Source organism: Oreochromis aureus, linkage group 8, assembly GCF_013358895.1.
Source record: "Oreochromis aureus strain Israel breed Guangdong linkage group 8, ZZ_aureus, whole genome shotgun sequence".
Lineage (NCBI taxonomy): Eukaryota > Metazoa > Chordata > Actinopteri > Cichliformes > Cichlidae > Oreochromis > Oreochromis aureus.
Window position 1 is genome coordinate 11247242 of NC_052949.1, and position 14226 is coordinate 11261467.

The window sequence follows — 14226 nt, forward strand, 5'->3', positions numbered from 1 at the left end:
TGCTAGGGATAGGGTGAGATGAAATGAGCAGTCAAAAGGAGAAGAAATCTGACGTATTATCCAGTGCTTCTCATTATTATGTGAAACACTGCATATGAAACTTGCTCCATGAATAAACTGAGCGGAGTGGAGTATAAAACAATTCCACTTTTCCTGTTATATCTTTCCATCCTTGATTAGTGGGCTGCGGCATGCTAATCCTCTTACTGAGTGCAAAAAGAAAGTTATCAAAGCAAATTACCACTTTTTAATTACCTATTGCCACACGAAAGGAAGATATCTGAGGAATTACATTCGAACAGCAGATCTTTATGTGACCACACAGATTGGATTTAATAGGTTTTCCTCACATGAGGTGACAAAGAAAAGCTTGATGGTGCTCTGACCTTCGTTGTTCCACCCTGCTTCCTGTTAGTGGCTGTGGTGGTTGTGATGTCACTGATGGACGGGGCGGAGTCTGAACGGTTGCCTCCGGCCGCAGCGCTGGACTGCGGGGTGATCGAGGAGGATGGCATATCGCCGACAAGACGCGCGCTCCCCTCCACTTTGATGTGGGGGTGCCCCTCAGCGGCCATGTTGAGGATGCGGAGGCCGTTATAGTAAAGGCCAGCCAGCTGTCCCTGGAACATGGCTGCACCTCGCTCGCCTCCACCAACGCGCACTGTTGTCTGGCTGTTGAAGATGGTCAACTGGCGGCCTACGCAGACGCACACAAACACCCGCAACCAAACACACATAGAAAAAAGGTGGACAGGCGCACGCAAATACAGCCACACGCACACACACACACATTCCAGTGGTCACATACGTGCGTACATACACACAAAAGAGTGTTACACAATCCACCACCCCAAAGCCATGGTGAGAGGATGGGATAGATTATGCATGGCAGAGCAAATCGAAGCCGTGGAGAACCGTGGAGAAGGCTGAGGCTGAGAGAGATAAGAGTGAGAACGGAGAACCAGAGAAGGAGAAGGGGGTGAAGAGACTGAGAAGTTGACGAGGAGGATGAAGAGGCAAAGAACAGAAGGAGGAGGAAGAGTGAGCAGATGAGAGGAGTCAGAGGGCCCGGAGAAGACGGGGCTGACAGATGGTTGCTATGGTGATGGCTGTGCGGCACGACATTGTATTTGAAGGAGCGACAGACAGGCAGACAGAGAGACAGAGATCTAGAGAACTGTTGTCACAGCCCTATGAAGCATGCACAGGTTATAAGCTCTAGCACTGCTCACTGTTAAAGGGACTAGAGTCTAATTTAAGGAGCTCTGCTGAAGTTTAGGAGGAAAACTTTTACATTTTTTCAAAAAGAATTGCTCTATTAGTCATTTCAAATTTACATAATTCTTACATGGCACAATACTTTGCATGTACTTTAATTTGATTACAAATTTTTTTTCAACATATAATCTTTAGTAAAATGCTTTATTGTTTACAATTTGATAGGAAACAAAATTATTTAATAAAGCATCTTTTATCAGTACTTCTTTTCTATTTTCTGATTTATTCACATTTAAATCTCTCCATCGTCCCTTTAACCTGATATTATCAGATACACACTAACAAGATACGTTCACAGGCACTACAGTTTACACAGTATTACACACTACAGCTGCCCAACTTTTAAATACTTAGTTATGGATTTAGATTTTTAGATGTTAGTTGATGGTGCACAATAAGTCAACTGTCTTCAAATTGTATTTTTTAAGCTGAAAGTTTTAAGGAATTTTAATCAGGGTTTTTACCTTTGTCGAGTAGCCAATCGTCAACTACTCGACCGAGCCGATAGGGGATTCGCTGTCTGGCGATGGCCAGGCGCTCGTTATCAATGTTGCCTTTAATTTAGAGATGAAAACACAGTAGTAATTACGCACATCCAAACTTGGTACAGGAGCTGGATACAAAAAGAACAGCAATGAAAAGAAAGTAATGGTCTGCTCATTGTTGGCATGTCACTGTGTTAAGGTCAGCTTGAAGAGAAGAGGAGCTGAATTCACTACGTTTCCACCGAGCGGACTCTTACTCTCTGTTCATTGGGTTTAATTTAAAGAGACATTTCAGGGGTTAACATCTGCAAGAGCACAGGGAAATAATGTTACAGCTGTCACATACTGCCTATATGACTGACTGAGTTTAGTGTTACATACTCACACACACCTCACAACAACTAGCATTTTGCATTTTGCCTATGAGCTACCTAAAGCCTCATTGTGTTAAAGACTACTAACTAAGATTACCACTTTAAATATAAAACCCAACAAATATAAAAACAAATACTATACTCAACAAAATACACTTTTTTCTTTTTCTTATTTTTTACTCTAGTTAAACATTTATCTCCAAATATGACATGTTTTTAAATTATTATTTGACCAAAAATGCACCAGCTGTTATTATTTTCTTTTATGGTGAGAAAAAACAACTGTATTGAATATTTTCATAAATTACCTTTAACACTATTTAACAGGCCTAACATAACATAGCTGGCTAGTATACAAGCTATTGTAAAAACTACCTCATTTTATGGTTTAAAAAGTCATGTTTCATGTCAGATCACACATATTTCATTTCAAACACAATAACATAAAACAAAGCTGCAATTATGTGTCTCAACCTCAGTGTTTGAATATAAACATTGAAAGAAAACACTGATTAGAAAGTGGGTTGAATTGGGCTAAAGTATAGCTGGCGCTGCCCCCAGGACAGGCAGTGCTGTGATGAGTCAGAGGGTTGGGCCTATACGTGCGGGGCAGGGCCTACCTGAGGGATAACGCTCTATGACCGGCAGGTCGTCCAGCTGGAGGGTCGCATTGCCACCACTGCGGGTGAACCGAATTACGTGGTACTTCCCGTCGTTGACAAACTTGGAGCTCTCCTCGATGTTGATATCGTCAGTGCCGACATTAAACACTACTCTAATGTTGCCTTTGTCCTGAAGAGGAGGAGAGGTATGACAACATTTTATCAGATGTGTAAAGGTCAGGATATTACCAGTTTCATGTCTTTTGGGTATGCACAGCAGAGTGTGTGTGACCAAGTTCTTTGTGTATTTAATGGTGTAAAAGGACCTGATAAATTTGACCAAAAACCAAAAGTTGAAAGCAGACAAACAAAGGGCTGGACAATGAAAACCAACACTGTCTTAAGTGTGGTGAATTTAAGTACTTGGCCCATGCCTGCTTAACCAGCAGCTGCAAGTGATTCAAATAACTTTAAATGTCTCGGTTTACTCAGAATGATAAAACTATTTAATCAATGCTGAGATAGAGCTGGGCTTTGGGTAGATGACCTTTGAACCTGGATCAAAATCTGCTCAGTTATGCTGTTTTCCAACTTCATCTTGGATCAGTAAAGGAATCAGTCTTTCACATTCCAGTCATAGTCTAGACAGAAGTGTCATACATAATGGCCTGGGAAAAACTCCAATCCGGCCCAGTGGACAGTTTTGGAGGAGGATATACATTTTAGGCTTTTAACTGTATTTTCATAAGTTTCACAGTTTTTCCTAATGATTAAGACCACGGACATTTATACTATGTCAAAGTAATTAAGTAACAGATTAACAATTAAATGACAGAAAATTTCCTGTTTTTTCACTATTGACTATAAAGATTTATGTGTTGTTTTTTTGTTTGTTTTTACAATGAGTCAAGTAACAAAATCTTTCCAACTTTTCTGTAATTCAACCTTCCATTTACTACAGACGAATTTCTTTATCCTGTAGAAAGATTGAGACATACTGTTGCACTTTTTGTATTAAGATACCTCAGGGATTAAATGTGTAATTAAAGTTATTTACACTAACATAAAGCCTAGTTAAAATCGACATGAGCCATACGTGGTCCTCAACGTAAAATGACTTTGAGATCCTTGGTCTCGAGGATGACATCAGTTTTCCTGCCAAAATAAGGTTGTTTTATATTCCAAAATATACCAATGACAGCTATAGCAATCATGGTTGGCTTATTTTAATGATTGTAACAGTGCTATTTTCATGGTCCTATTTGAGCAAACAAATGCTTCTAACTGAAACTGCTCAGTGATATTTCATGATTTTCTGATATTTTACGGTGCAACAAATAAAAGCTCGATTGTGAGGACGTGAAATCTTGTGAAGGTGTTATCAACCATCGTAGAGATAAATGTGAGAATTTATTTTAGGAGGTATTGCTCACCACTTGTCAAGTACCCACTGCTGGGATGTTTAATAATGTCCATGTGCCTGTTATGACTGTACACGTGAAAGTTTATGAGAGCTTGCTGGGACAAGGTTGATCACTGAGGGCACCAAGACCCTCAGTAAAATACACAGCTGAATGTAGTTTTGTTGGCCTTAATTTATACTTAATTATCATTTTAAGAGAACATGTTGTGCTTTTTCTTATTTTCTGTCCTATACATACAGCTACAATAGTTCACGGTCATAAACGTGGCCTAAGTTTCAAATAATGAAGTCAGGCTATGAACAAGGAATCCTCATGATCCCAAAGCTAAAGCTTCAAACTGCTCTCAACACTCAGCTAAAGACAGTTATTTCTACTTTTATGGGAGATATCCCTGATATAGTCATCTCAGACAGGTGGCTCTCCAAACCTTCTGTTTGTGAGAGACAGCCAATTAGAAGAAAGTTGACTTAAAGAGAGAACATTACCAGATTGTTGGTTGAACTGAGGTACTTCATAGAAGCCTTCTATAATATAAATAAGGAGCTGGGAATTAGTATATTAGGTCCATTTTATGCATGATCACTAATTTTTACACTAAAAATCAATTAATGTAATTATGCAGCCAGGAATCAATAAACAAATAGCTTCTGTTACTGGAAGGGAGGAATAAACGTGTCCAGTTCTTTCATAATGGGATATAATTTCCTTATGAGAATTCATAACAAGTCTTTTTGGCTTAACTAAATAAAATACACAATCTGTAAAGGTTTTGCCATAATTACATGTGTCATTTGGAGTGGTGGACCATCCTATTATGATGAAGAGTGAATACTGTTAATAGATATTGAATGCACACACTTCTAATTACAAGTGTGGTCACTGTAGCAATAGCTGACTAAATGAATACAAACAAGAAATATTACACGAGAATGATAAATCACATAACCCTTGACAAATTGTTGTACTTACTATCTGCAGCTGAAGGTAGTCTCCCAGGCCGGATGCGCTGTCCACCCGAAGCAGAATGGCATGTTTCTGTTGAGTGCTGAACCCGAGGGAAAGCCGGTCAGCCCTGGTGCTGGGACGCTCATTAGGGGGCCATGTGTAAATCACCAAGCCTCCATCACGGCCAAAGATATAAGTGGTTCCAGCTGGTCGATGCAGATAAAAAAAAATGTAATCACAGGTAAATCTGTATGTTGTGATGGTGCTATCTGCCATCACAGGTTGACCACTCCAGCTGGTAAATCTATGTTTTGCTAAATCTTTTAAACACAAGGAGCATATTGGAAAATAATAACAAAAAACTTAAAATGTCAGAGCTGACTGGCCTTTTCTATTCTGACAAGTTCTTCTGCAGGCTGTTTCCCAAATTACTTATCACCATTACTGCAGGAGGCTGACTGTATAAGTGACTCAACCAAATAACAAATCATATAATTGTCTGACTCATAGGGTGACTTAAAAACCAACATATATCTCTCTTCTAAGGTTCTGGAGGATGAATTAATGTTTAAAGCTAGAGAGCGTGGAGACATTTTTAATCTAATGTTACACATACACAGGCTATAGAATAGCCAGTTGAGGGATTGGTATTTTTGTACAATATCAAAATCAACAGTTGACAGTGCCCTCCTGTGGAGGCTGAGAAAAAAGGCACAAGATGATGCTGTGATTTGGTGTTTCAAAGCAAATCATCCGACTGCAGCATTTTCACATCTGCAGTTCTGCACCACAGTGAAGATTTGATTAAGTTTATTTCTTGCAGTTTAGAGAGTCAGCCGCTGTGATTCACCTAACTCGGTTAAATCAGATAACAAACCTGCTAACAAAAGGCAAATGCATGATTAAACCAGCATGATCCAAACGCTGGTAGATAACGTTTCTCAAGTTGGTATCTACTTTGAATACAGCAGATATCAAAGTCTACACTTGAGTTGTCTGCACCACTAAAAAACTGTAATCCCCCTGGGCCTGCGAAAGACCATAAAAGCGAAGACTCACCATCGTTGCACAGTGGCCCGGCGTATGAAGTCATGCTGCAGTCACAGGTGAAGCCCTCCCACTGCTGCAAACAAACTCCCTGATTTGAGCAGGAGTCTTCTTGGCAGGTAGTGCTGGGACCTGCAGTGACAGATGTGGTTGGGTGGAAGGGTGCAAAAGTTAGGAAAATAGAAAAAGACACATGGATTTGGTTTTGTGTGGAGCCCAATGTGTTTACAACATTATTAGAGTACAGTGTGGTTATTTTTAAACTGCATTTCCTTGAAAAACTTTGCAGTTTCAAATGGTTGAATAGGCTTTTGTGCTGTGATGACGTTATTATTAGTAGTATTAGTCAGACTAGGATGTTGTGGAAAGGCTCCCATTCTTTAGCTTTACACTAACAGGATCCAGTATAAACACCAATGAACCTAAAGTGTGTTATTCAGTGAAAAGAGCCAAATGTGGAGAGCATGCAGGTGGTGAGGTTAAATGAATGGGGTGAGGACAGGAGGGGTAATTAAACATAAGAGAGCAGAGTTATGTTTAAAGGCCTTCATCCCAATACTCTTCCTTGAACAGTCGGTCACCATTCTCTCCCTGCTTCATGCTAAACGACTCAGGAGGAGGAGAATGTCAAAGTGCTAAACTTAGCTCTCCTTCGTTGCCCTCAACACAAGGCAAGGAGGAAAGAGTGTGAAATGATTCACAAATGGAGTATTGAAGTTGAGGTTAGGAGTCAGTAAGAGGGGTTGGAGAGCATGCTGCAAGATGGTGGAGCTGTGGTCAACTCAAGTCAGGCAGTGGTAATGTTGCTACTGTGATGAAATCACTACGGTGGCTAGGAGAGGATAGGTCTCCTCTGACCTTTGACTCTGGATCACTGGGATCCACACAACACTGGACACCACTGGGTAGTTTTAAACACACGCACACACACACACACACGCGCGCGCGCGCACGCACACACACTCACACACACATTTCCTCAGCATCGCACACACACAAGTGTCTCTTACATGCTCGCACAAAGCGATATACCTTGCAAGTCAGCTTTCATCAATGTAACTTTTGTCAGCCAAACAAAAAAGCAAACAAGCAAATTAAGTTAGATGGTTAGTCAATGCACACAGATGCCTGTGAACTACTGAAAGAGTGGATCAGAGAGAGAAAACACAATGTGCAGAAAGACCGAGGAGGAGATGAAAAGAAAGAGAGTAAAGTTTACATCTAACAGGCCAGGAGCTGGGTTAGTGGGTTATGCTAATAGCAGAGAGCATGATTTAAATGAAAACTGAAAGAAAAAGCAGTTGGGACACGGGGCTGGAGCAGATCTGCCGTTGTGTCTGCACCTCACCTTCACAGCCCCTCTCCACTTGTCCCATGGTTGCCAAGGCATCAGCCAAAAGGTCCGGGAGCCGTCCGTTTAGATCGACTGTTGCTAAGCAACCCTGAAATCCCTCACGGGAGTGGACGAGCTTAGGCAGGTCTCGGTACATCTCTTTGGAAACGCCCCCGATGTACAGATCACCTGTCGAGGAGCAATACAGTGAATGGCAGCTTCACAAAGCAAACATGAACTGTCTAGTTTTGCATGACTGCATCAATAATTTAATTGCAATAAATTATAAATTACTTTATCAACTAATTGATCTAATCACATAGCAGTTTTATCACAAGTTCAGTGAGCCCAGCCAAATATCTTCAGTTAGTCAGTTAGTTATATATAGTACCAATTTAATTTAGCTTGATAAATTACACTAGATTAATTGTTTATGCATGTTTTTACTCTTTAATTTTTTTTTGATAAAAGTGTTTAATTGCTTTCTTAATTAGAGTTAGAATAATAAAAGACACTACTCTCATTTCTGTATGGTAATAAGTAGCTACCTCCAGAAGCTGGTTCGGGCAGACTACTGGATCTGCGCTGCCTCATGTTCACAAAACATAACTCTCCTCACATCATATACCAAACACACCTTCCCAATTTGGCAGTCTATTTAAGCTACAAAATTTCTTACCTCTCCCTCTGACATGTCAGTGCCACTACTGCCCTACATCACTGTCTGCTGTTTGCAATCCCTTCACCATCCCAGCATCCACCTGTAGACTCCGGGGGGATGTTTACTCATCACTTCCCAATTTTATATTTAACATATTCAAGGGGAGTGATGAGCTCAGAGAGTGTCTGCCAAGCTACATTCTGCTGCTGTAACAAATCAGTTTAAACGTGAGCTGTCTGACTGAACTTTGTTTACTACAAAGGCTGGAAACAGGGAGATACGGCTAGCCTGATTCTGCTCAAGGTAACAACACCTCCAACTTCATTGACTCAGAAGTAGTCTGGCACACAACCTCCACAAAAAACAGCTAGTTTGTGTTTAAAACAAAAAGAGCTGCGCGTATTACGGTATACGCTCTCATTAATAATGCAAAGAATTTTATCTGATAAAGGTCAGATTAAGATAATTAAGATTTATCTCGTGTCAGCTTCTGTATCTAACTTTGAATGCCTTTATTTTTGCGTACCCTTTAGGTCAAGGTTCTTGGCACCCATGGTGGTCTGCGTGGTGACTTTGGTGTCAATCTTGACTGTGTGGAGATTGTTAGTGTCTCTGGATATGTGCACATTGTGCCAGTGGTTGTCATTAAGAGGACTGTTAGAGTTGCCCTTAATCAGGTGTGCTCCGTTGCCCAAGTCGGAGATGTAGTGAAGATAGCTAGAGAAGGAAAAAGAAAAAGAGGGGGGAGGGGATTAAATAACTGAGAAGTGAAAAGGGAAATTAATCGTACTTGTGATGAAGAACAACACAGGGTCATCCGCTCCGGGGCATTATTATCTGTCTTTTAGAAGCTTAATTACAAGAATAAAAAAAGAGCTGCGTGACTTGTGCATTTTTCATATCGTACACTTAACAGCCCATTTCAACCTTAAAGTCAAGAAATTTTCTTTTTTTATTCATCAAGGACAATCTTAATACTAAATTATAAATTTCTGCAGGACAAACATTAACATGAACAAGCAAAACTGCCTTTTATGAGTAATATTTTATATTTTATTTGACGATGACTGACTTAAGGTAAATCACACACAACTTATCGTCCAGCTCACCCTTTAACCAGCTCTACCACTATGAAGTCATTGCCGTCTCCTCTGTTGAACAGGATAAGACCGTCTGGGGACGTCGTCTTGAACTGCATGAAGAGATGCATGGAGTAATAGGCCTGCAGCGTGGGCAGGGTGACAAAACTGGAGCGGGATCGGAAGGTGACGGGGTCGGCCACAATGCTCTTATAACCGATAACAGCATTGAGCTCGCAGTAGTCAATGTCGCCGTTCTTGCACAGGTCAATGTAGGGCATGCCATTCAGCGTCAAGCCCTGAAGGTGGCCGATGAAATTGGAGGGCACGGCAGGCATGAAGCGTTTCTCGGTCACAATGCCCGTCTCCACATTATGGAACTCCAGCTGGGTGTGGTCACCCGCCATCTGACCTGGTGGCGGGGTAAACTTAAGAGGTGAGGGCTTTGGAAAGGTGGGTTTCAGGTGGAACTGTTCAACACTAAAACTAAAAATATTATTTATTCAACATCCTCACTAAGAATAAAAGACAGACTAAAACTAAAGTAGACACTATCATGACCACAATCACAATTCAGTATGATTGCTTTCACTTACACAGGTACAGATGCTCTCTAAAAAAGAAATAAACCCCTTAATGTTCAACACAGAATTCAAGTGGATGTCTACACTCCAACTTAAGACCTGGAAAGAGTGTCATTTTATGGGGAGAAAAAAATATAAGTCAGGCTGCTGTGGTTACCTTCAACAGGCTGCAGGTCGTCCACGGTGAGTTTGAGGCTCTTGCCACGCCGGACTACCCTCACCGTGTGCCACTCATTATCATTGAGGCTTGACCCAGCAAAGATGGTCTCTGGGCCTTTACCTACACATAGCCCAGAGCACCATTAACATATTGCACAGAGATGAGGAGAGAGACAGAAAGAGTAACAGATACAGAGAAAGAACCAGAAGAAGGAGAAGAAGAGAGCCAGGTAGTTTGAGTAAAAAATTAAGGACAGAAACTGAGAAAATGGAAGCTAATAGTAGCAGGGGGAGGACCCATTCATACCCTGGGGAGACAAACACCTCAGTGTTAACACACTCTTTCCAGACAAACAGACATATAGACAGACAGGCTTCTTTGCAGATTTACAAGAGAGACAGATGACGTGACACAGACAGACAGAAGGATTAACATAAATGGATGTTGGGGGTGTCTAAGACTGGAGACTGTGAGTCACAACAGGCCCACGCTGAGACAATCCATCTGTGGACAGATCGCACCGCCATGACGTTCTCCTACAACCCACACATGCACAGACAGCACATTCAGACCCCCTTGACCGCCCAACAGCCCTCTCGCCTCCACACTTATACTTGTTCAGGTGCCCGAATGTAAGAGATTTGCTTATGCAATGCTGCAGTCAGCCTCATGGTGGCACTAGACACACAGTGGAACATCAGAGTGCTCTCCAAGGTGCTGATGTGCTGCAGAATGAAAGAAGCTGAGCTGTCCTCTCGTGATGTCTCTCTCTCTCTTTGCTCATCTACCAGCTCATATCTTCACATAGTTGACTGCACACATTTGACAGGCTGACTGTTCCCCAATCCTCAGTGTCCCCTTGCTTCTACTCTTTACAAGCACCCCACCAACCTTGAGCGCAACTCCCACTACTTCCCAACACACACACGCATACACTTACACATACTCCCCTTCCCTCTACTTGCTTTGAGAGTCTGCTTACAGTGACCTATAGGCGGTAATGACGGGGGAGGTGAGAAGTAAACTGACCCGAACGAATTCTGCTGCAGAAAATGTCAAGCATGCCGACATCAATCACGGAGGCACACAGGCAGACACATACGCTCCCACACAGTCACACACACACACATAAACACAGGTAGAGAGGTAAAGAAATGTGGATGTACAGGCTGCCGACACGCAAACATAATTAAGTCAATCAAAATGGATGTGGTGTGAAATGTGTGCGTGTGCAATTGTGACGCTAAAAGAGTGTGTTGGTGCGCTCGGAGAGCACAGAGGGTTCCCCTGAGGAGACTCAGCTGTGCTCTGGGCATAAGCATCTCATCCTGTTACCATGGATCATTGCCTTGCACTGAGTGAGGGAAAGAGTATGTGCATGTATGTGCGAGTTTATCATGTGTGTATGCGTGGCTTTTTTTGAGTAGTAACTGAATACTCAAAAAACGAGCAGACTGATGTGACAGTGAAGCAGTGATCTGTGTTAACCTGGGAGGGAGAGACAAATGCATCCACACACACACACACACACACACACACACACACACAGAAACACACACGCACCTATTCTGGGTCAGCGTTAAAAGGCCATTCAGTGAGTTACTAGTGAAGGCTGTGGTGGTCAGCAAACAGCCTGTGAGGTTAAAGCAAAAGATGAGAAATGACTCAAACAAAAAAATAAGGGAGGCTGATTGTTGCTTGGGAAATACAATTTAAGCCAAATGACATGCGAGAGATTAGAAAAGCAAGACAATGAAAACAAAATGAAAAAAAAAAAGTGTTTCATATTTCATTAGCTCCAAATAACAAATGGCTTTTCTGAAGGATAAGCCTCAAATCTCTCCCATGCCGAGGCTTTTATTTGACTGCTGAGTGGACTATTTCAGTGGCGCCTGCCTGTTAAATACATTTTTTCCCCCTTCCTCCTTGAATATCATATGTATAATTTATTGTATGCACACGGTGCACCAGAAAAGTGGCTGCCTACTGAAATGTTCATTGAGACAACCGGTCTAAAATTGGCCAGCAGACATGCGGAATAGCAACAGTGCTGTGTGGCTAGTAGGGTTTCTATGGCAACAGCAGTCGTCCATTTCACCACCTCTTTGCCGTCACAGAGCATCCGCTTCTTTCGTTCTCTCTCACTCTCCTGCTTTCTCTGTGGTCGTGACAGAGAGAAACTCCACGTGAGGGAATTAAACTTCATCAGGGATTCAGCTCCACTCACAGCAGCATGAACAGGAACACACACTAAAGAAAACACACACACACACACACAGACACACAGATGGGCAATGAAAAGACTACAGAATGCAAAGGCACTCACACAAGCACGCACGCCAAAACACACTATCCAAAAATCCCTCATGTACAGTTTAGAGAGAAACAACAAGCAAACAAAGAAAACAACCCGACAGACGTCGGGATGAAGGTGCGACAGAGAGAAACAGAGGGATAACACGTCTTTTGTCTCCGGCATGAAGGAGAAGTAATTAGCCTGAAGCTCTGAGTTGTATTCATCCACCAGCTTCCACTCTCTACTTCCGTACCTCTTATTTATCAGCACACCTAATTTTACTTAAACACCTCATGCCCCGGTTTCTTCTTCTCCTCTTTCTTTTATTTTCTCCTTCCTTCAACCCCCACCATCCTCTCTCATTCACTCTCTCTGCCATCGATCCCTCTTTGCTAAAATGGCCGACCTGGAAAACCCTGGCCCTCAGCAAAAATCGCACCTCTCCTGCAGTGTAGCTGAACATCGCACGCATATGTGCACCTCCCCCGTCAAACACATACACACATGCACACACACACACATATCTGCACATAGACAAATGGTACAAAAATATGTTGAAAGAAGATTAAATGAACTGACATGATACACAGCGTGAAAAACAGCCACACACATTTATAAAAGCACATACACACAACGGCGCACACACGTTCTGAGGAGGTAGAGGAAAGGGGGGGAGTTAGGTGAGATGGAGGATCACTTACTGGCTGTACAGTTTATCCTGATACAGTCTGGAGGGAGAGCAGAGCAGAGGGTTAATGCTGCACACATACACATACTCTCCACGCCCTGGGGATGCACACATCGACACACCCTGCATGCATATACAAACACGCACACAATGCTGAGAAAACACACGCCCCTCGTTCGTCACAGGACCATAATCTGGACCTGGACAATGTGCAGCAAATGCAGTTTCTTCGACTTTTAATTTTTAGCCAATAAAAGGAAAAATCTGGATACAGACTGATGGATTTTTACCTTGAACACAATAAGGAGAGCGGTGTGTCACAGCATGAGTGGTGTGCTCATTGGCTGCTCTGGCCTGAGCGACAGCTTCAGTCACCAATAAAAAGCGTGGGTAGACTGTGATGGGTTATGTGTGTCAGTTTTGTCTAACGACTCTGAACACATCCCATAATTTTTGTCGCCTATCCAGAGCGCGAATCTCCGCAAATGGTTGGAAGATTCAGCCCCTGTACCTTTTTTAAAAAAAAACCCCATGATGCCTTGGTGTGTCGAGTGGCGTCAACCACAGAAAAGACGTGGCTGCAGACAACCAGAGACCAACACATGCACCCCTCTGTAAGGATGTGTGTGTTAGCATGTGAATGAATTCACGTAAAAGTGTGTGACTGTGGAAAAAATGAGGCTGAAAAAGTGCTTAGCAGTTATCTCAGGCTGCGAAATGTGCAAAGTATTCATGTGCGTGTGCGTTTGTGTTGTTTGTTGAAGGTGTTGGGGATGCACAGGTCTGCTGGGAGTGAGCAGAGAATGCAGCTTGAGGCTTGACCCTCTGTTCAACACAAAACCAATAACCTTTAGCTGTTTATATTTGCATGTGTGCATGTAATCTGTGCAACGTATCTGCTGAAGCAGTGAAATCCATGTCTTGGATGCTTTAGATTGTGCATACTTACAGCAAAATTAGCTGAAATATTTATTGGAATTACTGAGAATTTTAATTTAAAAGGGACCTCTCATGCTCATTTCCAGCTATATGTTTTTAGCCTCGGACTCTGGTGCTCTACTTTTCCATTACTCTAGGTAGTGAATGAGTTTTGCATGATTCACATTTCAAATTTGTGTTCCTTTATCTAATACTCAACTTTTGCACAGTCCCCCAGTTTATCCATTTCCCAAAACAATCCATTTTAACTCTCTTCTCCTTCTCTTCAAAAAAAACTTTCTTTTGATTGGCTGCCCCTCACAAACAGAGGCAGTCAGGTAGGGCTTCTGTG

At 42.2% G+C, this 14226-nt stretch overlaps 1 protein-coding gene across 4 annotated transcripts in view; it reads right to left on the minus strand.

Moving 5' to 3' along the window:
* nrxn1a (neurexin 1a) overlaps positions 1-14226 on the minus strand; it is a 66632-nt gene that overhangs the window by 10464 nt on the left and 41942 nt on the right. For 3 of the 4 annotated variants that reach the window (XM_031750672.2, XM_031750671.2, XM_039616390.1), the window contains 10 exons: positions 12970-12996; positions 9970-10092; positions 9259-9640; positions 8676-8866; positions 7504-7677; positions 6168-6287; positions 5133-5314; positions 2758-2929; positions 1743-1832; positions 387-697 (listed from right to left, as the gene is read on the minus strand). In XM_031750672.2, the coding sequence (XP_031606532.1) occupies positions 387-697; positions 1743-1832; positions 2758-2929; positions 5133-5314; positions 6168-6287; positions 7504-7677; positions 8676-8866; positions 9259-9640; positions 9970-10092; positions 12970-12996 (1772 nt within the window). The remainder of the gene's footprint in view (positions 1-386; positions 698-1742; positions 1833-2757; positions 2930-5132; positions 5315-6167; positions 6288-7503; positions 7678-8675; positions 8867-9258; positions 9641-9969; positions 10093-12969; positions 12997-14226) is intronic. The other variant, XM_039616389.1, reaches the window with a different exon arrangement.